This window comes from Zalophus californianus, chromosome 9 (assembly GCF_009762305.2).
Source record: "Zalophus californianus isolate mZalCal1 chromosome 9, mZalCal1.pri.v2, whole genome shotgun sequence".
NCBI classification, from domain to species: Eukaryota; Metazoa; Chordata; class Mammalia; order Carnivora; family Otariidae; genus Zalophus; species Zalophus californianus.
In genome coordinates, this window is record NC_045603.1 from 9,145,620 (window position 1) to 9,171,957 (window position 26,338).

Below are 26,338 nucleotides of genomic sequence, written 5' to 3' on the forward strand. Positions count from 1 at the left end.
GTGGGCCCGCAGCTCAGATTCAGCTGGCTCAGAGCCTAGCATGACTGCCTTGGTTTCTTACTGGAGAAAAAAAGGCACTTTTTATATTTAAATGGCATGGCCAATGGGCTTTAGGAAGCACTGCAACCAGCTTACTGGGGTGCAGGCCTAGGGTTGCCCCGTGCCAGGATGGGGCACTTTTAAAGATCATCAGCCCCATCTTGCCAAGGCCCAGAAACGGACTGTGGACTTATGAAGGCCACAGCAAGGAGCCAGAACCCAGCCTCCTGACCCACAATCTGGTGCTTCCTCTCTCCCTCCCTCCCTCCCCAACCTTCTCCTCCATGCTGTGCCTCCTTTATCCATCAAAGGCTGAGTGGCCAGGACAGAGCCCTGCGTGGTAGGGTGGAGGGACATATTTTTATAAAGTTTGTAAACAGCACCGTGACTGCCAGGTGCCCCATCCATCCTGGACAAAGTTGAGAACTACACATCGAATCCAGTCCTCCCCTTGCTTTGTGAGAGTAGAGACACTGAGGTCCAGAGACACCAAGGGACTTCCTGGGTCACACAGCAGGCTCCTGGCAGAGCCAACAACCAGAACTTGCATTCCCTGACAACCCAACTAAGTCTTCCGGGCTGATTGTGCTGAGGCTTTGCAGCCATTGCTATACGTTTTCAATTGCAAGGAGCTACCCACTCTCCAGGGTTTTGCAATTAATAACCCATCATTTCACTGTTCCTGGCTCGCTAGCCTGCCATCTAGTGGCAACACTGAAAGCTACAGGCTATTGTTGAAAAGAGCAAGTCCCAGGGCAGAAGAAACTGTATAAAGACAAACAGGAGGACTTGGAATGTTTCAGGGAAACATCTAGAAAAAAAGGAGGCAACCAACCAAATCTCTCTAGGAGGCACTTCTAAGAACTTGTGCCCCCCCCCATGCCACCATTCCCTGGCGACTCTGGGCAGAGGACGTGGCACCTGGGACCAAAAGCAGCCCCTCCCATAAAGGAGGGGATGGACCAACCAACCTGCTCTAACAGCCTGAGGCTCCTATTAACTAAATTCCTCATGAATATGAATTGATTTTAAGGTCTCTTTCCAACGGGAGCGCAGGGTGGTTTCTAAGTTGGGGGAGGGGACACACTGGGTATATTTTGGCTCCCAGAGGGTCTGTGCTCCCAACACTCCCCCAGGCCAGGTTCTGAGACAGCGAGATTCCTTCTGTCAGCTGAGAGGTGCAGTCAGCTCCGAGCAGGAAGGCAGTCCCCGACTCTGCCTGCCTGGGCCTCCCGGTCATGCCTATTAACTAGCAGACGGGAGGCCCCTGAGGAAGGACACTTACTCCTCTCGGGGCACTCCGGGCCACACAGCCTCCCAAATTGGAGACTTCGGGGACACGGGGCCCATCGCTGCCCTTCTCCAGAGAACCAGGCAGGCTGGTGCTGGGGACCGGGAAGTGACCTCCACAGCCAGGAGCTGCCTAATGAGCTCCTCACTCAGTGCCGCGGGAGAGGGAGGAAGGGGGGGCCAGGGAGAGACACAGGCACCACACATCCCACGTGCACACACACGTACACACACGCGGTCTCCTGTGGCCACAGAGCCCCTCATACCCACACGCACCCACACATAGATGTACAGAGACCCCCCCCCATGGAGAGAGACCCACACCCTATCCCCTCCCCCCCAGACCTTCTCTTCTCAAATGTCCCGTCACATCACTGTTCCCAAGACCTGGAGGTTCAGAATGCAGGATGGTGTACAAACACCTGTGTGTGACCCCCGGCATGTGCACACACATCTCTGGAGAGGGGTCCCGCCTGTGAGCTCTGTGGCCAGGGGTGCAACAGTGGCCATAGGGTGGCCGCCTGGGACAGCAATGGGGAGGGCTGGGGGGGAGGGGGACAGAAGAAATGTGGCCCCTCCCGTGCCCTCCATCTGAGGTTGCTCAGGCCACACGCTGGGCTTCCCCAGTAACTACCCAAGGTGAGGCCTGGGACTTCCAGGCATCTGCTCTCTCAGTCCCGCCCGGCCCGGACCCAGCCATCACTCACCCACAGTCCCGTCCTAAGGCCAGCTCGCCCCAACCCATGCTCCTCACTCTTGCCAGGCGTTTCCAAAACACTCCCTGGCCTGGTTAATCCCCAGGCCACACTGGGTCTCAGTTCGGACACCTTCTTGGACCACCAGCCCCCCACCCTCTCCATGTCATGCCCCACGTGCTCCACGATGCCTGGACACCTCTCTGAGCACCGACGGCACTGTGGCCCTGGCACGGGACAACCGCTCAACACACTTGCCCTGTGTGTCCACATAACGGGCATTTCTTGAGCGACTTCCATGTACTAGGCATAGTTGTGGGCACTCTATGAAGGAAGTCCATCTCGTGGCCAGTTTCCCCAGTAAAGGGTGGTGGGGCATGAGGGAGGGGAACACACACTGTGGCAGGTATGCTGGTCAGACGCCTGGGCTCCAAGGTGCCTGCTGTGTGACCCTGGACTGCTCACGGCCCTCTCTGGGCCTTATTTTCTTCATCTGTTCAATGGTCTAAAGATGGTTTTGAACTAGGTAATCTTTAGGATCACCTTGTAGGATTGGTGGGGGTGGGAAGGATAGAGAGAAGCTGGCACCTCCCCACCCTGCCCCCAAGGGAGTCTCCCCAGAGCAGCGGGAGGGGACCAAGGGGGAAGCGCACTGAACTGCTCCTCCCCACACCGCTCACAGCTTTGCTCCTCACCACTCACCCCTCTCCCTCCCCTGCCTCCCCATCCTTCCTCAGGACCTTCAGAGTAGTGTTCAGGGCTCCCAGGGTTCCCATCATGTCAACCTTCACGGGTGGGGAGGTGGCCCCATATATGCGCCCCCAGGATCCCCTCTGTACTTCGCCCGGCCTGCCCATCTCAGAATGAAGCTACCATCTGGCCGCCCATCTTGCTCCACAAATATCCCGGGGCCTGCACTCCACTGCCCTAGCAGGCCTGCCCAGAGTCAGGCCAGCCCCACGGGCTCTCACCGCGGACGGGCTGTGGAGAGGTTGGCTGGGTGGAGCAGGTGACAAAGCCCCAAGGCCTCAGGACTGAGAACCGGGGGGCGGGGAATGAGAACCACTCTGACTCTGCAGGAGGAAGAGGTGCCAGAGGACCTGCCCTCTTCTGCAGACAGGGAAACCAAGGCTCGGGCAAGGAAGAGAAGCAAGGGTTCGGAGAGAGCCAGGGAAAGAGCGGGGCTCAGGGCAGACGGAACGCTGCGCAGAACCCTGTGCTGCCGCTGAATTGCTGTGTGACATCACGCAAACCGCTTCCCCTCTCTGAGCCTCACCCAGGCTGTCAAGAGGATTAAGTCAGCCATCAGTATGCCAAATGCCACAGAGGAGGTGGGCAGGTGCTCATAAAACGTCCTGTCCTTCCCTGACAGGGCTGAAATCCCACGCGGGCCGAGCGCTCCCTGCCCGTCCCCCATCCCATTCCTAACTCAGGGTAGCAAAAGAACAGTGCTCGGGAAGTCAGGAGGCCTCTTGGGCAAGTTAATTCGCATCTCCAAGTCTCGGTCTTTTCACCTTGGGAAAGGTTTTCCGTGAGGACAGCCCACCTCCCTCACGGAGGGATTGTAAGGCTCACGAGAAATCATGGAGATGGAAAAGCTCTGAAAACTATGAATCTGGGCAGACGTCAGGGCTTGTTATAACATAACTTTTCAACACTGGGCGGGTGGACAGACAGATGGATGGGTGGCTCCTGATGTGGGGCGGGGAGGTGCGTGGTCGGGTGATGGAGCTTGAGTCCTAAGTCAGCGCAAGTGAGGGATCTGGGGATCCCCTCCCCAGTGAAAGGCGGCATGATGCTCTCCCTCAAACTAAGCAGCTTCTTTTCACACGTGTGTCCCCCTCGACAGCCACCCCCCACAAGGAGCCTTGTTGCTGAAAAGCCAGACTCCCCCGAATGCTGCCATTCAAGTTCTTACGGGACTCAGAGGTACCAAGACCTCCCTCCAGCGTCTTCAGGCCCAAATACCGGCCCATGAGCTTGGTGGGAGCAAGACCCACATCTGTCTGGTCACTGAAGGATCCCCATGCCCAGCACAGGCACTGGAAGGTGCTGGCCAGTCTTGTCCTAGTGCAGGAATGGCTGGGGGCGGGGGGGGGCCCAGGGGGGCAAAAGGGGGGAACCAACTCACTGGGCACACGGTTGATGGCTTTGAGGGGCCTCAGGACACGCACGGTGCGGATGGCCGACAGGTTGATGTTCTGAAGGTCCAGGGAGTACTCGACCATCCTGCAGAGAAAGGGGGGAGAGTGAGGGACAGAGCAGGAGGGACACTCAGGGCCACGGACCAGGCCACGGCCATCTAGCCACCCACGCATGCCCATCCGTGCCCACAGCCGCCTGGAGGGGAGAGGTAAGGAATGGGGCCAGAATCCCGGCTATGGCCCAGTCAGCTGTGTGGCCTGGGCTGTTGCCCCTTCTGTAAATGGACCTGGTGGCATCTGCCTCCTACCGTCCTGGGGATTCCAAGAGATGCAGTGGGGGGGTGGGGGGGCAGAGGGAACGGAGAAGCAGAGCCCTCGGGTCCCCACTGAGTGCCCAGCACTGTGCCAAGTAGCTCTTGCCCTTGCTTCCCCAGCAGCCTCTGAACCAGGGAAGGCTAGCAGGGGAGAACAATGGAGGGGGAGACCCCCGGCTGACCCCAGGTGGTGACCAGAGGGCAAAATCACAGTTGCAGGGTCAAGTCCTGGCTGCCAGCAGAGGCCCAGAGCCGAGCCCCCAGTCCCTATATCTCCCCGAGCCCCCAGGCCCCCAGCAAGCCTAGCTTAGATGCCCAGGTTTACACATGAGGAGAGGAGCCAGAGAAAGGTGACATCGCATGGCCCAGATCACCCAACCAGGCCCACACCACACCTGCCCCTCCCTGTCTGCTCTCCAGGCCTCTGAGCCCAACCACAGGCTCACAGCAGCCCAGGTATCACAGGCCCCACACTGTATTTCACTTGCAGGAAAAAATCCATGCTCTCCTGGGCACGCTCCCTGCAAGGCACCCAGGCTCCAGCCTCACCGGCTCACTGCGCCCCCATGCCAAGCGTTTGCACCCACCATCCCTTCCGCCTGGGATGCTGCCTCTCTCATCTCTGTCCACTGAAACCTTACTCATGCTTTAAGCATCCGGGCAGATGCCCCTAGAGTCCTGGAAGTTTTTCCACACCAGAGTCTGCGATGAACCAAGCCAGTGTGGGTGCTACAGACCCAAGAATGACTCAAAGCTGGCCTCAACCCTCAGGAGTACCCACTGGAGCCAGGGAGAGACCCAAAGGCAGAGATGAGGCCTCATCAAACAGGTCCACCCTCCCTCTCCACATGCAACCGGCCCTGACACGCCTTAGAGGCAGTTTTTCTCCTCCAAGAAGTCTTCCCAGATCTCCACTGGAGGCAGATCTCTAGGGTCCTCTCTGTGGTGTCCTGGCTTCCATCAGATCCTACCTGCTCAGTTACTGCCTGTCCCTCTTTCCCCGCTGAAGGACGACCCCCCCCCCCGCCCCCGCACCGGGCCTACAGCCTCGGCCTGACCTCCCCCACCCCCCGCCCCGTGCTGCTCACCAGACCACCAGACCCTTCCTCCCCCTCCCCGCCCCCCCCATCCTCCACCCCGGGGCTCCACCTGTCACTCCCATCAGCGGGGAAATGAAGGCTTTTCCTACACACCATGCAAACCTGTCCAACTGTTGTGAAGCCACCGCCCCCTCCCGCTGCTGGAAGAATAGTTGAGTGAAAGCTTCTTTGCCTGAGATGCCTCCATCCATCCCCCAGCTTTCTGGGGCACAGGCTCTGGCTCCCATGCTCTCTCTCGCATGCAGAGTCACACACCTGCACACAGTCGTCGGTGCACACACACACTCACTCCTTGGACACCCTCATCCACACACACTCCCCCACCAGAGCCCAAATTCAGAAGAGGGGGCGTGACCAAAAAAGTGACAGAGAATTAGAACTAGAGATGGAGACCTGGGGGACCAAGGAGGGGAGGCAGAGGAGGAGGAGGGAGGGGGAGGGAAAGGAAGGGGGAGGGGGGAGGGGAGGAAGAGGGGAGAGGAGGGGGAGAAAGAGAGAGGGGTGCTAGGGGCAGCAGCCTGGCAGAGAGGGTGCTGCAGGCTGAGGCCGGCCCGGGGGCAGTGGGTGAGGACAGAGGGTGATGTGTGAAGGGGCACCGAGGAGGGAGTGGAGCTGTATGAGGATTCCGTGTGTGGGCGAGCCAACTGTCATTTTTGTATTTTGTAGAAAGAGCTCTCCAGGCAGCCAGGGAGATGTGTGTGATGAAGGCACTGTGGGGGCGGCACACACAGGCACACAAACAGGCGCTCACACTGGCTCGGCACACACACACAAACACACACACACACACACACACACACACACTCACACCCCAGGTCTAGGAGAGCCGCCCCAGCTCCAGCCAGCCCCTCCCCGCCCCTCCCCCAGCCGCCCTCTTCCTTCCGCCCTGGCTCCCTCCATGCTGCCCTTGGCTCCCTCCATGCTGCCCGCAGGGGCAGCACCATGCCCTGGGCATAGCTGGGCCCCCAGGGCTCCGTGTGCGGTTTGCTGGGGGTGCTGGGGTGGGGGTTCCCAGACTCCGCCAGGCTGAACCCACTGGGATCCTTTGTTTCGGGAGCCCCAGGGCACACCTGCTGAGCTCTGGCAGGTGACAGCCCAGGATTGGTTCCCATCCCCACGAAATCTCGCAATAAAAATAAATAGATGCTTCACAGCCGGATGGCTAGACAGAGAAAAGCACATGGTGTTTGAGGCCTACTGCCTGCCAGGCAGTTCTCATTCCTTACCTGCGTTAACCTGTTTGAGCCTCCCCAATACCTGGAACCCATCACACTGTTCCCCACACTCCCCTGGACCAGGGCCCCCCACTATGGGTGCCTTCAGGCCAACCCTGCCTATCCCCTGGCCCTGCCTCACACTGCTCCAGGGGCTCCGTGTCCCCCCAAGTAGAACCTGTGGGAGAATGGAATGACTGGTTCTTAATTAAGGGAGGCTGCGCACTGCCGCCCTGTCCCGGCCCCTGCCCCGCGGACAGGCCGGGACCAAGGATAGGAAACATCTACAGATGCCCAGCCCATTCAGGCTCAAGCTTTCCCTTTGTGTTTCTCTAAAACAAGGAGGGGACTGGCCCCTGGGTTCTGAGTGAGGTACAGGGTGTTGATGAATGTCACCAAGGCCCATGATTAGCCAGAGTTAGGAAGCTTTAGGATCTGAGCACCTCTCAGATCCCAACCAGCTCATGGGAGGCTGATCAGACTCATGCCCGTCTCTGAGGTGGACTAAAGCAGCCACTGCCTGGCAGGCCCAGAGAGACACATTGGCCCAGCCCTTTCCTTCCCTTCCCCCTGACGCGACCCTCCAGGTCTTCAGTGAGGGAACACACCTTCTGCAGCCTACTGCAAAAATGCCCCTGAGACCTCATCACTTGCAGCCCTCAGGGTGTCCACTGAAAAGCTCCCATGAGAAATTTCTTGAGGGATTTAGTGTTAGGAATCTTAGCTCTGAGCTTCCTGGCAGTCCAGTCAAAAGAGGAAAGGTGATGAGTTACTGAGTTATTAGCAGCAAGAAAGATCCTTCCAGGAAATCCACCTGCCTAAACATTCCTCCCAGGTTCTAACCCTCTCTTCTATATTTCTGCTTGGGGGTGTTATATTGCACCTTATTCTGGAGGAATAAGGCAGGGTATAAATGCATTCAGTGATAAAGAACACATAGGAAGTGCTCAGTGAAGAATCCAGGCGTTCTCATTCTTCTCCGAGGGGAAGAGGATGGAAAGGCGGACATTGGACAAGGATGGAGAGAGATGGGCAGAGCACATAGCTAGGAGGGCGGAACTGTGGGTTTAAGTCTGGAACCGGAACCACACTGTCCTCGCAGTGACTCTGTGTACCAAGCTGGGACAGTCTGCTCACAGCTCCCTGACCCCTGCCCTAGTCCGGTCACCGTCCCTCTCTCCTGACGACCACGGCAGCCTGCCGACTATTCTCCTGTCTCTTGCTTCCTGCCCACCCCACACCCCTCCTTCAGTCAGCTAAAACTTCCTGAAATTCAAATCTAGCTGTATCACTCCCTGACTTAAACCCTCAGTGGCTCCCCATTGTCCTCAAAACAAAGCCTATGCCCCTGCCCAAGGCCTACAAGACCTCCAGGCTGGCCTTCCCTTTCCCCAACCCCTGCTCCTACACCACACATCCAAGACGTCATCACCCTAGGCCTGTCAAGCTCCCCAAATACACCCTGCTCTTGCCCCCTTCCCTTTGCTCAGTGCCCCTTCCCGCGTGTTCCCAGAGTTCCTTCAAGACCACCTCCTCCATGAAGCCCCTGCTCACCCCCTCCATACACCTCAGGCCGAATTGACGCCTCTCTGCTCTGGCTTATTCCACACTCTGTTCATACCTCCTGCCTAGCGTGGGTTCCCCCAAAGCAGACCCTGAGCCAAGAGCTCTGGGGGTGATCCCAAGGAGTGTGGCAAGGGAGGGGAGGAAACAGAGGAAAGCCAGTGAGGAGCTACTCATGAGAGGATCACTGCTGTGGATAATGGGGGCACAACCGGTACCCCCTGAAAGACTGTGTGGAGTGGGCCTTAGAATGGGACCAGAGTGGGGTGAGGCGGGCCATGCAGCCCCCTCCTTCTGTGACACACCCCCGCACCGGCCCCACACAGCAAACAGGAGGCACTCAGGGATCTACTTAGCATGAATAGCACGAGTGACAAAAGAAGCTACCTCCTTCCTCCTCCTCCTCCCCCAGATGACAGCTGTGGGAGACCCCCCTCCAAAAAGGAGAAGGTGAAGAGGGTGTCACTCTATGGGTGAATAACCACTGGGCTGACTTCCCTCGGGCCCCAAGTAAGACATCACTTATGGGAGTGAGAAATTAATTCCTAATTACACAGTTACTTTATCACACAGCTTTCGGTGCTAAAAGTCTAAAAAAAAATCAACAAAAACCCCCACTACCTCCTGCCAGCTCCCAAGCGCCTAATTAGGTAAGTAATTTTGCTTTAAAGCGAACACTTCTGTCCTGACATCACCCCAGGAAGAGAGTAGCTGAACCCAGTTCCGGGGCTGTCCTTGAGGAGAGGGGCTCAGTCGGGGTCATTCCAGAGTGGGCTGGGAGAGAAGACATCTGCTCTTCAGGGCACGACCCTACCTGTTCCTGCTGAGGAGCCTCCCTCCCACACCCCCAGAGTACACCTCTCCCAGGAGAGGCCCAGAGACCCAGGCCCGGTCAACCAGCGGACACCATCCCCCAGCCACCGTGACTAGGTCAGGATGGGCATGGGACCCCCAGGTGGGCCATGAGGGGCAGCCCGGCCGTTGAGCTAGGACAACAGGGAAGAGGGCTCTCCTTGGCTAAGCGACTGCCTGGAAACCCTAAGGCGCTAACGGCCATCTTGCCTCCGTGGTGGCCTACGAATTCTGCCAACTCAAAAAAAGGCTGAGTCCAGAGCTGGAGAGAGGCAGGATCCTGACCATATGGTTTGAGCACTCCCTCTATCCGAATCCCAGATCTGCCCTCTGCTTTTTCCAGTTCCGTGAGCCAAAACATTCCCTTTGGGGCCTTGGCCCCATTTGCCTTCAGTTTCTCTCATTGACAACTCAGAGTCCTGGCTGATTCAGAAGGGTTTCCTGACCTTCCCCATGGTGGGATTATGGCCACTGCCAGATTTGGAAGCTGAGGCTCAGAAAGAGCCCAGATCACACAGCCCGGGAGCATGGGATCCGGGAGCTCTGCCCAGCCCGCCCCCCTCCCATCAGGCATCAGGCATCAGGCCAGCCGCCTTTCTGGCTCCCAAGCACCCCCCCCTCAGCTGGTCAGGTGGCCAGGAAGCCCACCACACATGGCAGTACACCGAATAGGTCCAGCACCCCCGGGGGCAGTTTTACCCAGTGGTTAGAGCATGGAGCCTAGATCCCAACCCCAGCTCTGCTGTGTGACCCTGGGCAAGTCACTGACCTCCCAGGGGTGGGGGGAGAATGAAATGTGCTCCTATACGGATTCAGTGCTTAGAACAGGGCCTGGCCCCGGGGTGCCTGGCTGGTCCAGTCGGTTGAGCGTCGTGAGATCAAGCCCCGTGTCAGGCCTGAGCTCAGCGGGGAGTCTGCTTGAGTTTCTCTCCCTCTCTCTCTGCCCCTCCCCCCGCTTGCACACACACTCACTCTCGCGCGCTCTCTTTCTAATAAATTAATAAATCTTAAAAAAAAAAAAAAGACCAGGGCCTGGCCCAAGGAGGAACCAAAGAAGCACCAGCAGTTCCTTCCCGTCACAGCCTCATTCCCCTGCCTCAGCTCACACCTGCCCACGAATCACACATGCCTGCTTAAACCCCTCCCTGAATCCCGCCTCCTGAGAAAGCCCAGGCAGGAAGGGCCTCCAGAAGCTCTGACGTGGCCCCAGCACTGTCTGCCACGTGCCCTGCCTTCCAGGGGCACCTGCGCATCCCATGCTCCCACAGTGCACCAGGCTTTTTCCAGGCTACCTGCCTTTGCATCTGCCAGTCCTACCTGCGCTTTCCAGATCCCACCCCTGAACTGAGCTCGCCTGCCTTGTGTCCCACTGTCCTCTAGGAGGGCACCTCTGGCTCTGACGTGTGCTCTGTCGTGTCCCGCTTCCTCAGGGCAGGGGCGGCCTCAGAGTCCCAACTGGGTCCCCAGTGTCCCAGCCCAGGGCCTGGCTTAGAGGTGGGCTCTCCACGCCAGCTTGTCAAACACAGAACTTGAGGGAAAAGATCAGAAAAAAAAAAAAAAAAAAGCTTGGAGCTGACAAGAAGCAACATAAAATGACTGAGATTTAACGTCTTTCCGGGAAATACCCCTCCCAGGAGATGATTTCTGTGTGTTGCTGATAAAAATAGGGTGTTTCCTCAATCTTTGCAAGGGGACCACGGGGGCTTTCTTAAAATGTAATTTAAGATGTAGCTAATGGAAAGGAAGCTGAGATGCTGGAAATGGCAGATCATCTGTCAGGAGGCAGCTCTGTGATGATTCAGCCTTGCTCTAGTGGATAACTAGACCACCAGCCTACACTGCTACCCCACACTTAGCACACAGTAGGTGTTCAGCGGAGGGAGGAAGGGAGGGAGGGAAGAAATAATGGAAAGAGAGAATTAGGGAGCAATCACTTTAACCCTTGTCCTTGGCCAGCACTTCTGATTTACAGGTCACTTCTACCCACACATCCTCACACAAATCCTATGAAGCCGGAAAACAGGGGTTCTTAAGCCCATTTGACTGTTAAAGAAACGGATGCTCTGAAACCAACTCAGGCCAAGTTCAGAGTCAAGGAAAGATGTGGGGGCCACAAAGTCAAAGGAAAGGCTGCCTACACAGCCCCAGGCAGGTGGGATCCAGGGTAGCCCTAGGGACCGCAGCAGCAGGAGATCCCACATCTTCTCTAGACAAGGCTCCACTCAGGTGACAATACTCCAGTGACTCTGTCTCTGGGCAGAGTTGCCACACAAATACAGGATTCCCAGTTAAGTCTGAATTTCAGATAAACAATAATACATCATTTTTAAGTATAGGTCCCAAACACGCCTCATGATGTCTGCTTCATGAAATTTAGCACGGTTACACCAGCATAGTCTGGGCAGGATCAGTGGACACAGCTGCTGGGAACCAGACACAGACACTTTGGGCTCTACCAGACTTTGGGCGTAAAGGTCCCTCTCAGATGACCCACCCGGCAGCCCTCTGAGGGCTGATGAAGTTGCCCACGTCCTCAGGGGCAAATGGACTGGAATATTTTGGCCTCTGAAAAGGTAAAACCCCTCATGCAATGAGTCAGCATGGGCTCTGGAGCCAGCCGTATGTGAGCGCATCCCGGATCTGGCCCATACAAGCTGTGTGACCTGGGGCCGACTGCAAATGTCTCTGAACCTCCGTTTCCACATCTGCGACATGGGGTTAACCACCTCCTCCCCCAAGTTCTCGGGATTGTGAGGACGTAAGAGAGCGCAGCGCAGTCAGTAAACACTACTTCTGCTAAACCAGCTGATTTCTGCTGATGTCTGCCTACCCAGAGCTCCCTTCCTTCTCCGCTCTTTGGTTAAGAGTCCTGGCATTTTGCAAAGTCTACCCTCCCCACTCTCAGGCCACGTGGCGTGGGTGGGGCCGGACTCGCACCCCGTTCAGGGGATGGGCCCTGACTCAGCTCTGGCCAATCAGAGCACAGCCTCATCCCAGCCGCAGTGATTGGTCCAGGAATGAGCACATGACCCACGCCAGCCAATCCAAGTCAAGGAAGCTACCTTCCACACTCCTTGGAGGGACTGAAAAGGAAGGTCCCCTTTCAGTGAAGCCAAGAGAGTGGGCTCTGAGCCCGGAGCTGCCCTCTGCCACCCGCACCCCGGGAGGAAAGCTGCCGGGATGTATGTCAGCACAGAGTAACGAGCAGAGCTGTAGGATGGAAGGACACAGTGTCTAGTGATCTCTTCCAGGATTCTAGATCAAATGGGCCCTGAAGCCAGAGACCCTGCGGCTTTCAGGAAAGGAAATGATAAATTTAAACTAGGATGGGCAGGTTCCTGTCCCGTGTAACCGAGAGAGGCCTTCCTGGTTCATGATTGACTGGTGTCCGGCTTGTCAGCCTGTGGCCTGAGAATCTGATGATTTACCCCTCACCCCTCACAGCATGTAGCATCTTGTTTCCATGGAAACAAACCTAAGCGGTTATCATCGCTCTCATCCACTCTAATCCACAGCAAATGAGAAAACCATCCACCCCAAGGTTCCCACTGGAATCTTCCCAGGTCCACACCCACCCAACGCCAGTTCAGCTTAAAGAAAGTGGCCCCACACTTGGGTGGCTCAGTCGGTTGAGCGTCTCCCTTTGGCTCAGATCAGGATCCGGGGTCCTGAAATTGAGCCCCACGTTGGGCTCCCTGCTCAGCAGGAAGTCTGTTTCTCCCTCTCCCTCTGACCCTCCCTGCTGCTCATGCTCTCGCTCTGGTGCGTTCTCTCTCTCTCTCTAATGAATAAAAAATCTTTAAGAAGGAAGGAAGGAAAGAAGGGAGGGAGAGAGAGAGAGAGAGAAGAAAGAAAGGAAAGAAAGAAAAGAAAAGAAAGAAGGAAGGAAGGAAGGAAGAAAACGGCTCCAGATAACCCCCCCACACACACACAGCTCCACAGTGCCTGGGCACAACAGATTCCAAACAAATAATTCATGGAGACTCCCCCTCCATGCTGGCCCAGAGCCAAGCTCTGGGGACTCTGGGATGATGAGTCAGCCTCAGTCCTGCCCTCAGAGCACCCAGTGCTTGGAGTAGACAGACCTATAGAGCCCAGGATAAATTAGGATGTAAAGACGTGAAGACCAGGAGGGTGCCCTGGTCTTGCTGACATAAGGAGTGCTTCCCTGACTCACAGATGATGCACACAGAGTCATGCCGGAGGGAGGCCAGCTCCAAAGGCTTCTGGAAACAGCCACAATGGTGACACTCTGACACCCATAACCACAGCCCAGTCTGTGAGCAGGGACAGGCCTCTGCACAGCCTGCATGGGTTGGATTTGACTTTAAACTTCTCAATAGATCACACACCCTGCCCCGTCAGCCCAGGCAGAGTCTGGAGGCTCCAGCTAGGCTTGGTAACACGGTAGGGCCACAGCTTTGGCCAAGAGCAGAGAAACTCAGGCCGTAGGAGAGGAATGTGGCACATTCTGAGAGTTGCCCACATAATGTGCACGCTTTTTCCAATCCTGCCTGGCCCCAGGGAACAATTCTTGGTTGATTGAGCCAAATTCAATGATGTTTTCTATTTTCTTGGCTATCCCTGCAGCTAAAGATGGCCACAAGACCCAGCTCTGGCCAAGTGTGCTAGCACAGGGGAAGGATCTAGGAAAGAAAATGTCTTCCTGATCCAAGTGGACACTCGCAGCTGGCATAGCCCTGTTTCCTTTCATCCTTCCTTTCTTCAATGCAAACACGAAGCCCACAGCTTCAGCAGCTACCTTGTGACCATGAAAGAAAGGCCTGGAAAATCACGGACATAGCCCCCAGGACACAGAGCCATCATCAGCATCCACCAACTTCAGAACTTCATGTTATGTTGGAAAAACACCCCAGGATTTGCTCGAGCCACTGCTGGTTGAGTTTTCTATTACTTGCAGCCAAGTACATCCCAGCAAGTTACACAGAACCAGGACTCAATCCCAGCCTCTGGAGCCTAGCTCCCTGGGTTCACCTCCCGGCCCTTTCCCTTACCAGCTCGTGACTGTGGGCAGGTCTCTCCCGGTTACGGGGCCTCATCTGTGAAATGGAACTGACCACAGTCCGTCCCTCACAGAGCCAGTCTGAAGATTAAACCAGACAATGCACAGCTTGGGCCCACAGTGAGTACTTGGCAAACAGTAGATGCTCTTACTTTTTATCACATCCCTGGATGGAGCCCAGGAAGATTCAATTCCCTCTGCTTTCTAAAGAACCACGGATGGGCACTTCAGACAAAAGGAACTCTCAGCAAGCAACTGCAGAGGGGACGTGCCTGCCCGCTCTTTTTAGAAAGCTCTAGTCCAGGGTTGAGGAACAATTGACATTTTGTTTCCTAAGAGCCTATAAAAGTCAGGGTGGGCAAGCTGTTCCCTGTGTGCACTCACTCACTCAGGAGAAGAGATCCCAGGGTGTGATGGACACTGACCAGTCCCTCCTTCTCGCTCCCTGGCTAAGGGGCTGAGTTACTAACATTACTACTATTTGTGTTAATATTTTTAACGATGATAGAAATTCTTAGCGGGGTGTCCTCACGGTTCTGTTCACGAAGTACATCTACCTGTCATGAGAATTAACTCAGATCCTGGCCCCAGATCAGAGAGGGGGCCTTCCTCATGCTTCTTCCCTTTCCTGGGGTTCTCAGGACTAGGAACGGTCATCTCCACTTGAAGCACTCCCAGTCAAGGGCATCTTGAGGGCCAAATGAACGAGAGCACCTGCATTGGGGCCACCCGGGCATTTGGCTGAAATGCAAATTCCTAGGCCCTCCATACTCCCTGGGTCTGGATCCTTGGGGTGAGGCCCAGGAATCTGCACTGTAACATGTACCCCAGAGATCCTGTTGCTCCTTGAACTTTGAGGAGCACTGAGAAGGGGTGCAAGGCTGTGCATGTGTTTGAGGAGTGGAGAGGTCGGATGCCTGTTCCTGGTCTGCTCATGCTCATCCCTTAGCGGCTCCACTTTCCTACATCGAGGCCCTCTCTGGGATGCCATCACAGCTGGAAGCTTTCAAGGGCTTTCCGACTCAAAGCAGCTCCTGTTCTCTGCACTCATCCAAGGCAGGGGTCCACACCCTTGGCAAGAATCAGCCTCATTCTGGAGAGGTCCCTGCAGGCCATTCCTCCAGCCCTGGTTCACCTAGGAGAATCATCATTGGAATTCCTGGGGAAGATTTTAACAGAAGTGCCCAGGCCCCTCCCCACAGATGGCAATGGCCATTCATGTTCTTGGTTAGGGGAGGAGGTAGAATTACCAGCACAATGCACCGAGGGAGATACAGAAATAAAGAATATCTCAAGTTCAACAATAATGCCATTGAATATTTCATGACCTCTTAATGGACAAAAGCAGAAAAGTGGTTTAAATGAGACAGTGAGGTGGGTTCAGCTATAACCCAATGCTTACTGGAGGTTTGTCACACACTGAAAGAGTCTCTAGTGAGGTGCCACAGGACTCACTATCCTGAGCTGATCAAGCACAGGAAGTAAATGTAATGAGTGACTGAATCAGGACTCCAAGAGATCACTGTGAGATAAAATTAACAGCAAAAAACGCAAAGTTTGATACTTGGGTTAAGTAAAGGTCAGCTGTGTTTAGTTCCAGGATGGGAGAGACCTGGCTTGGAAAGTGAACACAACCAGGGGGTGGCAGGGAGCACAGCCACTCAACAGGTCACCACGTGGCACTGGGACCAGGACAACCCATTCTCTCTGCCCCATGAGCCATCATTGGGAGGCTGGGGACCTACCCCCAGCCAGGCACCACGGGAGCCTCGCCTATCCTTTGACAAATGGTGGCAGGTGTTGAGGACATTTCATGTAAAGAAAGGGAGGGCGCCTGGGTGGCTCAGTCGCTTAAGCATCTGCCTTTGGCTCAGGTCATGATCTCAGGGTCCTTCCAAACTCTGAAGGACTGTCATGAGTCTGTCAGAGATGCCCCCGCCTGCAGGCCCTGGGCCCCCTGTGCAATCAGGCCCCCGCCCCCCTCTCTGTCCTCATCTTTCAGCACCCAACCCCCCCCCCTCCGGGATCCCTAGGCTCCAACATCCCCCTCAAGCCCTTCCCCAAACAGCCCCTGAGGCCCTCTGCATTCTGGCCCCTCTACCCCAGACCCCCTACCCCCATCCTCCGCCCGGTCAGCTCTTACTCACCGCCTGGGGCCTCTCTTCTTCAGGGAGCATACGCCGCCCCGCTGTGTCAATCAGGTCCCTGCTCCACAACCTCATGGTCCTCTACACTTCCTTACAACAGCATCCATCTCAATGTAGAATTTACTTAGCATCGTATTCTCTGTTTTAGATCTGTTTTCTAAACCATAAGATCACAATGGCATCTGTCTCGTTCAACCCAGGGCCCCCTTACCCCTGTCTAACACCAGGCCTGGCGTGTAGCTGGTGCTCAATAAATACTGATTTTGTAAACGAATCAGTGAATGAATGTTCCCATCAGATAGGAGCTACAGGAAGACAAATTCAGCTCAGTGAAAGAAAGACTCTTCTAGCACATCGGGCTCTCCCCATTTGGGATCTGCTGCCAGGTGAATTCCCCACAGCGACAGCTTGTGAGCAGGGGCTGACTGGATGTGAAGAGGAAGGCTCTGACCTCGAAGGAACCTTCCAGCGTGGAGACTGTCTCGTCCACAGCTTGAAAAAGGAGTCAGTAATTTGGGGAAGGGGAGGAGCAGGAAGGAAGAAAATGTCCGTGAGATGTCAGGCCCATTACTCGGGGAAGCATAACATTTATAGCACCAGGCCAGTCTGGGACTGGGGGACCGGGCTCTGGAGCTTCGGGCTGTGGCTTCTCATCCTGCCCTCTGCCTCCACACCCTCCCGAGGCACAAGGGACAGGGAGGACCTTGAGAAGAAGACAGGTCTGGGTCACCCCGGTGTGTTCATGACTCTAACAAAAAAGTCTCCAATGAACCTGCCCCCAACCAGGACCAGTACATAATGTGTGGGACCTGTGCTAAATGTAAATGCATGGCCCTCCTTCAAAACTTATTAAGAATTTCAAAACAGTGGTAACAGAGCATGAAACCAGGCACGGGGGGCCCCATGTGACTGCGCATGCGTGCAGCCCTCGCTCACCCTGCCGCCCGCCGCCCGCCCCCCCCCCGCCCCGCCCCGCCCCGCCCCGCCCCGCCAGGGGTATGCTGGCCTACGGACCCCACCCAAGGGCAGAGACAAGATACCAGAGACCTGGGGCGCCTGGGTGACTCAGTTGGTTAAGGGACTGCCTTCGGCTCAGGTCATGATCCTGGAGACTCGGGATCGAGTCCCGCATCGGGCTCCCTGCTCAGCGGGGAGTCTGCTTCTCCCTCTGACCCTCCCCCCTCCCATGCTCTCTCTCTCTGTCTCATTCTCTCTCTCAAATAAATAAAATCTTTAAAAAAAAAAAAAAGATACCAGAGACCTCACCAATCCTCACTCTGCTCAGCTTGGATCTTCATTGTCTTAATTTCTAAATATGAGCAGAAGTGGGAATCAGTAAGCAAGAGAGACTCTTCAAGTCCAAAGGGCAAGGTGGGGATGCTCATAGGAGAATTTGAATGGAACCAGCAAAGCAAATGCCTTCCCTGAAACAGGAGTCAAGAAAAATTATCCTAAAACTTGAACATAAGGCACAGGGAGGGCAGTATTTCTCACAATGTGATTTTGGAGCATTACTTAATAGACCCAGCTAAAGATTATTTCACTATCTAGGGGAATATACCTTTGTTTCATTCACTATTTACTCTTAATTAAAGGTCTGGCTGCTGTGAAATCAAGTTAAGCTGCAGTTTTGTAAGTGATTTCTACACAACAGAAAATATAACCCCCAAAGTTATGGTTTTATGACCCTGTAGGTCGTTAACCAGCTTTAATTCCAACCTAACTCTCTCATCCCCACGTTTTCTCTCTAATACCTGTTTTCCTATTTCTGCTGATTACCATCCTGCTGGTTCCTCATTAATGAGATGAATAAATCACATGACTTTTAAGATTTGTGTGTGGGTCACCTTTTTTGTTTAACTCTTTGGAAATTATATTTTGACTTCAAGGTCAGGAGAGGACTGTTAAGAAGCCTACTTAGTATCCATAAGATGAGAGTCGAATGAATATTGCATCCATAAAACAAGAACGGGTCCAAGAAACCCGGGAACAAGAAACCATCTTGGGAATTCATAAGACGCAGGGGAGACAAACGATTCCAGGAGGGACAGTAACTGGAGGAAAGGACATCATTGGTGATTCAGAAGACAAGTCGAGGAATTCTCCTCTAGTACAGATAAAACCTTTGAGGGAAAAAAGGATAAATGCAGAGAATAGATAAAGGAGGGAAATATCCACTTTGTGGGACTGCCAGCAGGCAGCAGAGAAAAATGGGCAAGAACCAAAAAAGCAATAAAAGAGATTTTTTTCTGACTAGAAGGAAAATACCAGTTCTCAAAAGCCCCACAGGAAGCAATCCTACACCTAGACTTGCCCTAGTGAACTGTTTGAATTCTGAAGGTAAGGAGAAAACCCTACAAGCTTCTGGCAGGGAAAAAGCCAGAAAGAAGAGTCAGATCTGTCCTGGACTCACCCGCAATTCGAGCTTGTGGATTTGAATGGGACCACATGCAGGGCTCCGAGGAGAGAAATTATGACTCCAGAGCGGTGCAGACAAAAACTGTCCTTCGCACAAGACGATCAAAGGAACGTAGGTTTGGACAGGCAAGACTGAAAAATGACACTATCCAAACACCTTGTCTTTAAAACAACAACAACAACAAAAATGACTTAAGGATGGCCTCCAGCCAAACCAAAATGAAAAGGAGAATGAAGGACTTGACAAAGGGAGTGGCACAGTTCACAAGAAACCATACAAACCCAGCACAGCTTCCAGCGAGGTCCACGTAATTTGTCAGGGTGGCTGTGAAATTGAACTCTGTTCTTAGGGAAGAGTCCTTAGCAGAGGTGTAACATTTTTTTTAAAACACTAGTGGACAAATGATTTCATTTCAGAGCATCCTTGTGGAGTTCAGCATATACTTGGTGGTGCTGACTGCCCATCTCTGCCACGTGCCTGTCCTCCCTCCTTGCCCCTTCCCAGTGGCATCTTGCACACACGCCCACTGACACACACACACATACATGAATACTCACACTGTCACAGACACTGACGCATGCACACTCACATGCGCACCCACAGGCCTCCAGCGTTTCCCTCTCCCCTCTGTCTCTCCCCCTTCTCAGTTCTGCTCTGTTGACCCATTACTGGGCACGGTTAACCCCTGCTTGTCCTTCAGCTCTTGTGTGTCACTTCCTCAGGAAAGTCCGCAAGCCCCCAAACCGCCATGCTGGCTCAGAGATGCTCTCAGAAAACCACAACGCTTTTCCCAGAGCCCTTGTCTCTGTGTGTGTGGTACATTCACCTCCATAGCTGTTGGATGCCTCTCCCCACACAGTAGTTGGGAAGCAAAAGGCCTATTCTGCGTTTGCTGTCCTTATACCCCATACCTGGGACAGTGCTGATGCTTAGGAGGAGCCCATTCAACCCCTGGCTGTTAGATGAATGCATGAGCCCGGTTTGACCCAGGAAAGCAGGAACAAGGTACAAAGCAGGGTCCAAGATGCTCCAAATGGGCTAAACTTGTAACCTGGCTTTTTTCTGACTATAGCTTGTGTCTTGACAGAAATAACCACAGTTTGGAGTCACACAGTCCCTGAGTCTGTGCTCTATCTCTGACTTGCTGAGCGATTTAGGGTAATAAGACAATAGCTAACATTGATTGGGTGCTCATTTTGATAGAGTCATACTTATCCCCATTTTACAGATGAGGAAACTGAGGCTTAGATTAAGTCGCTTTCTCAAGGTCCTACAGTTAGTGTGAAACAGACCCAGTATCAGCCGACAGTGCAGGAGGACACATGTCTTACCAGAGAGGTGAGGAAGTTCTGTCTGTCCAGGCCATCCAGCAAAGAGCCATCATTCCTCCCGCCCCAGGGGTCCAGGAAGGCCCTACCCAATGCAGCCTCATCATTCTCACCAAGAAGCCTCACCAATTGTTTAAATTATGTCCGGTGTGCACTAGAGGCTACCTACCCTGCCATGACGATGAAGAAATCCAGTCGGTTCCATGTGTCCCCAAGGTAGCACTTCTTGCCAAAAATGCCCAGGGCCACCATCTTGAGCACCATCTCCATGGCGAAGAAGACGAAGATGAAGTCATCAAACACCTGCAGGGGCAGGAGGAAGGCAAGAAGCAAGGGACAGTATGAGGCTCTGGAGCAGGACCATAGGGTTGGAGCTACAGTTTGGGGTGGGGACAAAGGCCTGGACATGAGGGGCCTGGAAAAGACCTGGGAACATCTCCTCTTGGGCAGGAAGAGAATCTCAGAGATCCTGGTCCAATGGAGTCATTTCACAAATGAGGAGACAGAGGCCCGGAGAGGGGAATGAAGGTGCCCAAGGTCATACAGCCCACTCTTTTGTTCCCAAAAATCAGACCTACTGACAAGGGCCCCAGATGGGGGCAGGGCAAAGGGCTCTCGCTAATAACAATGGCCAAGCACTGGGCTAGATATCTGACCTGCATTCATTCCCTAATTCTCACAGCCACCCCATGGATAGCCCCCTTTCAGGGGCGGAAACGTACTCAGAGAATTCAAGAGACTTGCCGCAGGTCACACAAGAAGGTAAGCGGCAGAATCAGAACTGACATTCAGGTCTATAAAACAGACCTGACCCCCCTCCAGGCAGGTTTCGGGGCTGCCTTCCTCTGTTTAGAAAGAAGGCCCCAAATGCGTCCCTAAGCATGGGCTCAAGTGAGTAGATATTTCCTGAGGACAGGGCTGGGTGGAATTCCTCTTTCCAGGATCAGTGAGGGCTGTGGTCAATTCAGTTCAACAAACGGGCCCACTTCCTGTGTGCTGGGACAGAGGCTGGGCGTCACTGACATAGAAAGAAGTCCTTGATGAACTCACCAGCTGGTTGGGAAGCCAGCCTGGTACCCACTGAAGCTAATCGGTTCTAACTCCTCCCAGGGGCCTGAGGCTGGCTGAGGAGCTTGTCACCCTCTCAGACCCAAGACCCACCACCCCAGAGATTCTGATTCTGCAAGTTTGAGATGGGCCAGGTCTGAATCTTTAACAAGTGCCCCAGGGGATTCTGAGACCCTGGGCTGCTCAGGGGCTGGTCAGAACTGCTGAGTCCTGGGGAAACACAGGAGGCAGAAGGCAACTCCTCCCAGGAGGAATCTGGCTTTCCCAGGGAGAGGACATAGGATGAAGATGTTTATACACATCTGTAAAATAAGTATAACCCTAACATCCTGCACTACGGGTAGACAACTGCTGCATGGGGTCATGGCAGGTACCCAAGGTTAGGCCCCCACCTGGACCTGGGAGATGAAAACAGGAGAGATACGGGAGGCTGGCTCCTGACAGGAACTGACAGCAAGTAGGGACCTTGGCCTTCATTCCAAGAGCACCAGGGAGCTAAGGGCAGGCTTTGAGCAGAGGAGTGTCAGGGTCACTTGAACTCTCTTGGCAATGGGGCAGTATGGTTAGTCTGGGGTTGGAGAGAGCAGGAGAAGACTTGGGGAGGCACCTAGGTCTGGGAAGATGGGGGCCTAGACTAGGGCAGAGGCTTCAAAATATAGAGGGGTTGGAGGGGAGAAAGGATCAAGAAGGGGAATGGGGAAGACCAGTTCGGAGTGATGAAGAGGACAGCCAGTTGAGCGAGGGCAGGCCAGGCGGTGGGCAGGAGCGCCCCAGGCAAGGCAAATGGGCGGGGTATGGCAGACGGGGCGGGGTATGGCAAGGCGGGGTATGGCGGGTAGGGCGGGTGGGCGGGGCGGGGTAGGGCGGGTGGGGCGGGGCTAGTGGGCGGGGTACGGCTGGCAGAGCCGGGCGGGTGGGCGGGGTAGGACGGGAGGGGCGGGGTGTGGCAGGCGGGGCGGGGCGGGGCTAGTGGGATGGGTACGGCAGGCGGGGCGGGGTAGGACGGAAGGCGCGGTATGGCAGGCGGGGCGGGGCAGGGCGGATGGGCGGGGTACGAAGGTAGGGCGGGGTGTGGCGGGCAGGGCGGGGCAGGGCAGGCGGGGCGGGGTTTGGCAGGCAGGGTGGGGCAGGGCTGGTGAGCGGGTCTGGAGGGCAGGGCGGGGCTACTGGGCGGGATATGGCAGGCGGGGCGGGGCTAGTCGGCGGGATGGGGTGTTGTGGCCGGGGCGGGTGGGCGGGGTACGGCAAGGGGGGGCTGGTGGGGGCGGGGCCGCATGGGCAGGGCACAACAAGCCAGGCAGGGCCGGCCGCCTCACCTGCAGGATCTTGCAGCGGTCAGACAGGCAGTCCATGTCGTCGCAGGGCTGGTACATGCCAAGTGTCACGCAGTTCAGCAGGATCACCAACATGCTGACACATTCAAACCATGTACACACCGAGTCAAGGACAAAACAGTCGGGAAGACTGTAGCCAAGGGAGGGCTGAATGCACCCGGGATTATAATACCCCACCCACCACAAACACAGGCATACACCCCACTCCCCTCCAGATGACCCCCCTGAGCAGGTCTGCGCCCAAGTTTTCAAAGACCTTGGAGACCAAAGAGCAGCCTACGCATCTCACAACAGACATAGCCGCGGGTGCCAGACCCACCAGAGAACACAAATCCTATGAAGCCACCACTCGCGAGGACCCCTCCCCCATTTCCTTGCCCCAGCCTGAGTGTTCCCTTCGGGCCCAGGAAGGGAGAAGCCCACAGACGCCCAGCTGGCAGGCCATCTCTGGACTATCCCTGCCTGTCCACCTCTGACCACCTCCCTCTGTCATTGCCTCCCTTCTCTGACCACCTCTCCCCACCCCTGACCTATGCCTTCTCCATGTCTGCCCCAAGCCTGGAGCTGGAGACTGCAGAGGGTCTGTGCAGTGTGGCTGGGATGGGCTGGACAACCCTGTCCTTCCCTCCTCTTCCATGGCCGGGGTTAGAACTCATCACCGGATTTTGGAATATCGGAGCCTAGGTCCTCCCCGGCCTCTGCACCAAGAGGGATGGAACTCAGCCTCCACAGGCCCGGCCAGGCAGAAAGTCTCCTGCAGCCACCAGCTGCAGGGATTCTGAGGCACTTTTATGTCCTAAAGTTGTCTGGTTGGCATGCTTGTTGTCTTCATCCACAGCTAGAACCTCCTTTCCAAGGGGACAGGGGTTTTGCATTCATACCTCTAACAGTGACAGGCATCTAGTAGGAGCTCAGTAAATGTCTGGTGCATGAATAAGTAAATCTCTATGGGCCCTGTCCATTCTGATATCCAGTGATTCTTACGTGTCTCCAAACGAGAACCCCAGCCCCTTGCTCTAAGCTGGGACATAGCCACACTAGCCAGACCCCACCCACGGGGGGTGAACACCTCTTCTTGCCTGATGGGAGACGGACCTGGTTACCCTGGCAACAGCCTCCCTTTCATCCCCGGGCCCTTGCTCACCTTGGGATGCTGCTTTCCTTTCTACCTCTCCTTCTGACCCTCCTTGCCCAGCCCTGCTCCTTCCTAGCCCCCACCCCACTGCCACTCTCCCGCCACAGCCTGTAATTAACGGCAGTCCCTGCCAGGGCCCCCTTCTAGCCTGAGCACTGCTCTGAGCAGCAGCTTCGTCATTAATTAACTTTTTTGAAGTTCAAGCGTTCTAATTACCAATGAACATCCCCCACCCCCCTTGCTTTTCCCCTTGCCTGCCACACTTTCTCTCCTCCCAGCTTCCTCCTCTGCTTCCTCTGCCCTCCCTGCCAGCTTCAAGTTCAAAATGCACTTAGCAGGTCTCTCCCAGGAGCCCAGAACCCCCACTTCTTCCTCACCAGGGCCCTGAGTAATGGAGGTCAGCAGGCCCATTGTACAGATGAGGAAAATGAGGCTCAGAGAAACTAGGGGCCTCACCTAGTCCACACAGCTGGGAAGTACCGGAGCTGAGATTCATACCAGTCCTGCTGGACTCCAAGGCCAGTGTTCTCCTCTGTGATACATGGCCTGTCTCTGCCTGTGACTTCCGCCTCCCTCCCTGAGGCCTCAGACCATCCCCAGTGTCTCTCACCTGGACCCTGCACAGCATCCCCCAGCCTCCGGCTCCGGTCTCTGCCCCTCCAATCTGCCCCACAGAATCACCAGGCAAGTGCTGTGCGCCCAGTACTATCCGAGCGCTTTGCAAGCATCACCTCAGTTAATTCTGAATGCTGTTGTTAAGTCCCACTGAGAAATGAGGAGCCTGAGACACAAAGGGGAACCTGATTTGCCCAAGGTCACCAGGTGGAAAAGGACAGAGCTGAGATTCAGAACCAGAGCCTGCTTTGCTTGCCCCCAAGCCATTTGGCCACAGCCAGATCAATCTGCCTGAAGCGCAGCTCTGATTATGCCCTTCCCCTGTTCAGAAACCTTCTATGGCTCCTCCACCCTCCTTAGCCTGACACCCAAGGCTGCCTACACTCTGAACTCAATGAATTCTTCTGGCTTTACCTCCCACCAATTGGGCTTGGCATGCAATGAACTTCTTGCTGTCCCCAAGCATATCTCTTGCATGCACTTCCTTCTACTGTCTCTACCAGGCAAACTCCTACCCATCCTTCACAGCCCAGTCCATTTGTCCCTTCTTGAAACTTCCCTTGAGGCACCTTTCCCCATTCACAAGGTGGTGGCTCAGCCTCCTCTCTGGAAGTGCTCCCTATCCACATGGTCTAACTTGTACCACAGTAATGAACTTGGCAGTAACCATGACTACTGTGTGCCAAGTCCCTAGGGACATGGCCCTGGCTCTCATCACAGCTCACTGGGGGCAGATGGGGAAACAGGCCTGGAGAGCTGGAGTGACTTGCCCAAGGTCACACAGCCTAAGCCCCCCAAATGACCTGACTCAGCGGGGCCCAGAGCCACTGCGTGGCGCTGCTTCTGTTGTTACTGCACTGAGTCCCTCAAGGAGGCAGAGGGAGTGGCTTTCACCTCTAGCTTGCTCAGCTTCAGACATTCAGAGGTGGACAGTCTCAGCCCTGCCCCAAGGCACTCAGGGAAATCCCAGATGGCAGAGCCTGGGCCCTTTCCAGGAGCCTGGGAGGCTCAGAAGTGAGAGCTGGTATTGTTGCCCAATTCTGACATGCACCCCACTGGCTCGGGGATCAAAGGCCCCAGCCCTCCTTGAAGCCAAACCAGACCACGAAGCGTGGGGAAGGAGATTGTCAGAGGGAGTCGAGGTCTCTGGGCTGTGGAAGTCCATGGCCTGGCCCAATGCCTAATGTTTCCACCATTAGTTATAAGCAGTGAGGAAATCTGAGAGCACAGTCAGGCATAACTCTGGGGTTCTGGGACCATTTGAGGGAGGACGGAGGCCCCAAGAGGGCGGTAAGGATTTCTAGGTAACAGGGCAGGCCAAGACTTGAGTGCTGGCTCCACGAGGGCAGTCTTCAGTGCTTCCCATTGCCTCTCACAGCAAGGCTCAAAGCCACCCGCCTGGCACCTGAGGCTGTGCAGCGGGGACCCCGTCACTTTGCCTGCTCCATTGGCCAGAGGGACCTCCCTCACAGAACAATCCCACCAAGGTCCTCAGGAAGCAACTAATTCAATCCCCAACTGCGCAGATGGGAAACAGAGGGACAGAGAGTCTTCCTTGCAACACCGTGAGCCAGGAGCAGAAGGGACCCTCAGACCACAGACTCCCCGCCCACAGGGGTCCCTGAGCCATGGCTGGATTTCAGACAGACACCCAAACCCCGTCTCTCCCCAAAGGTCCAGGCTCTGCATGTGTAGCACCTGCTCAGCACAGCCCCCACATTCGACCCAAGACCGGCAGCCACGGGCACCTCTGAGGAACAGGGACGGGGGAAGAGATCAATGGCGACCCAGCTGGGCTTCCTTGGCAGAGAAAACCTTCCCAGACACCCACCCGGCTGGGAGAGAAAGAAACAAAGGGTCCCTGGGGGCTGCAGAGTCACCCCCACCACACTACCACCCCACCCCCGGCCCCAGCACGCGAGGCGCAGCCCCACCTACAGCCGGCCTCCCCCTGCTCTGCTGGTGGCGCCTCCGGTGGTCTTCGGAGCCCAGCAGTGAATCAAGGAGCATATACTGAGCGTCCACCATGTACCAGGCCCCGGGTTAGCAGCAGTGACG

At 55.3% G+C, this 26,338-nt stretch overlaps 1 protein-coding gene across 1 annotated transcript in view; it reads right to left on the bottom strand.

The window, feature by feature from the left end:
- The window catches only part of CACNA1I (calcium voltage-gated channel subunit alpha1 I), a 116,474-nt gene that overhangs the window by 61,639 nt on the left and 28,497 nt on the right, over positions 1 to 26,338 (bottom strand). The window contains exons 3-5 of the mRNA XM_035721872.1: positions 22,513 to 22,624; positions 20,298 to 20,431; positions 4,156 to 4,253 (exon numbers count right to left, since the gene is read on the bottom strand). Of these exons, the coding sequence (XP_035577765.1) occupies positions 4,156 to 4,253; positions 20,298 to 20,431; positions 22,513 to 22,624 (344 nt within the window). The remainder of the gene's footprint in view (positions 1 to 4,155; positions 4,254 to 20,297; positions 20,432 to 22,512; positions 22,625 to 26,338) is intronic.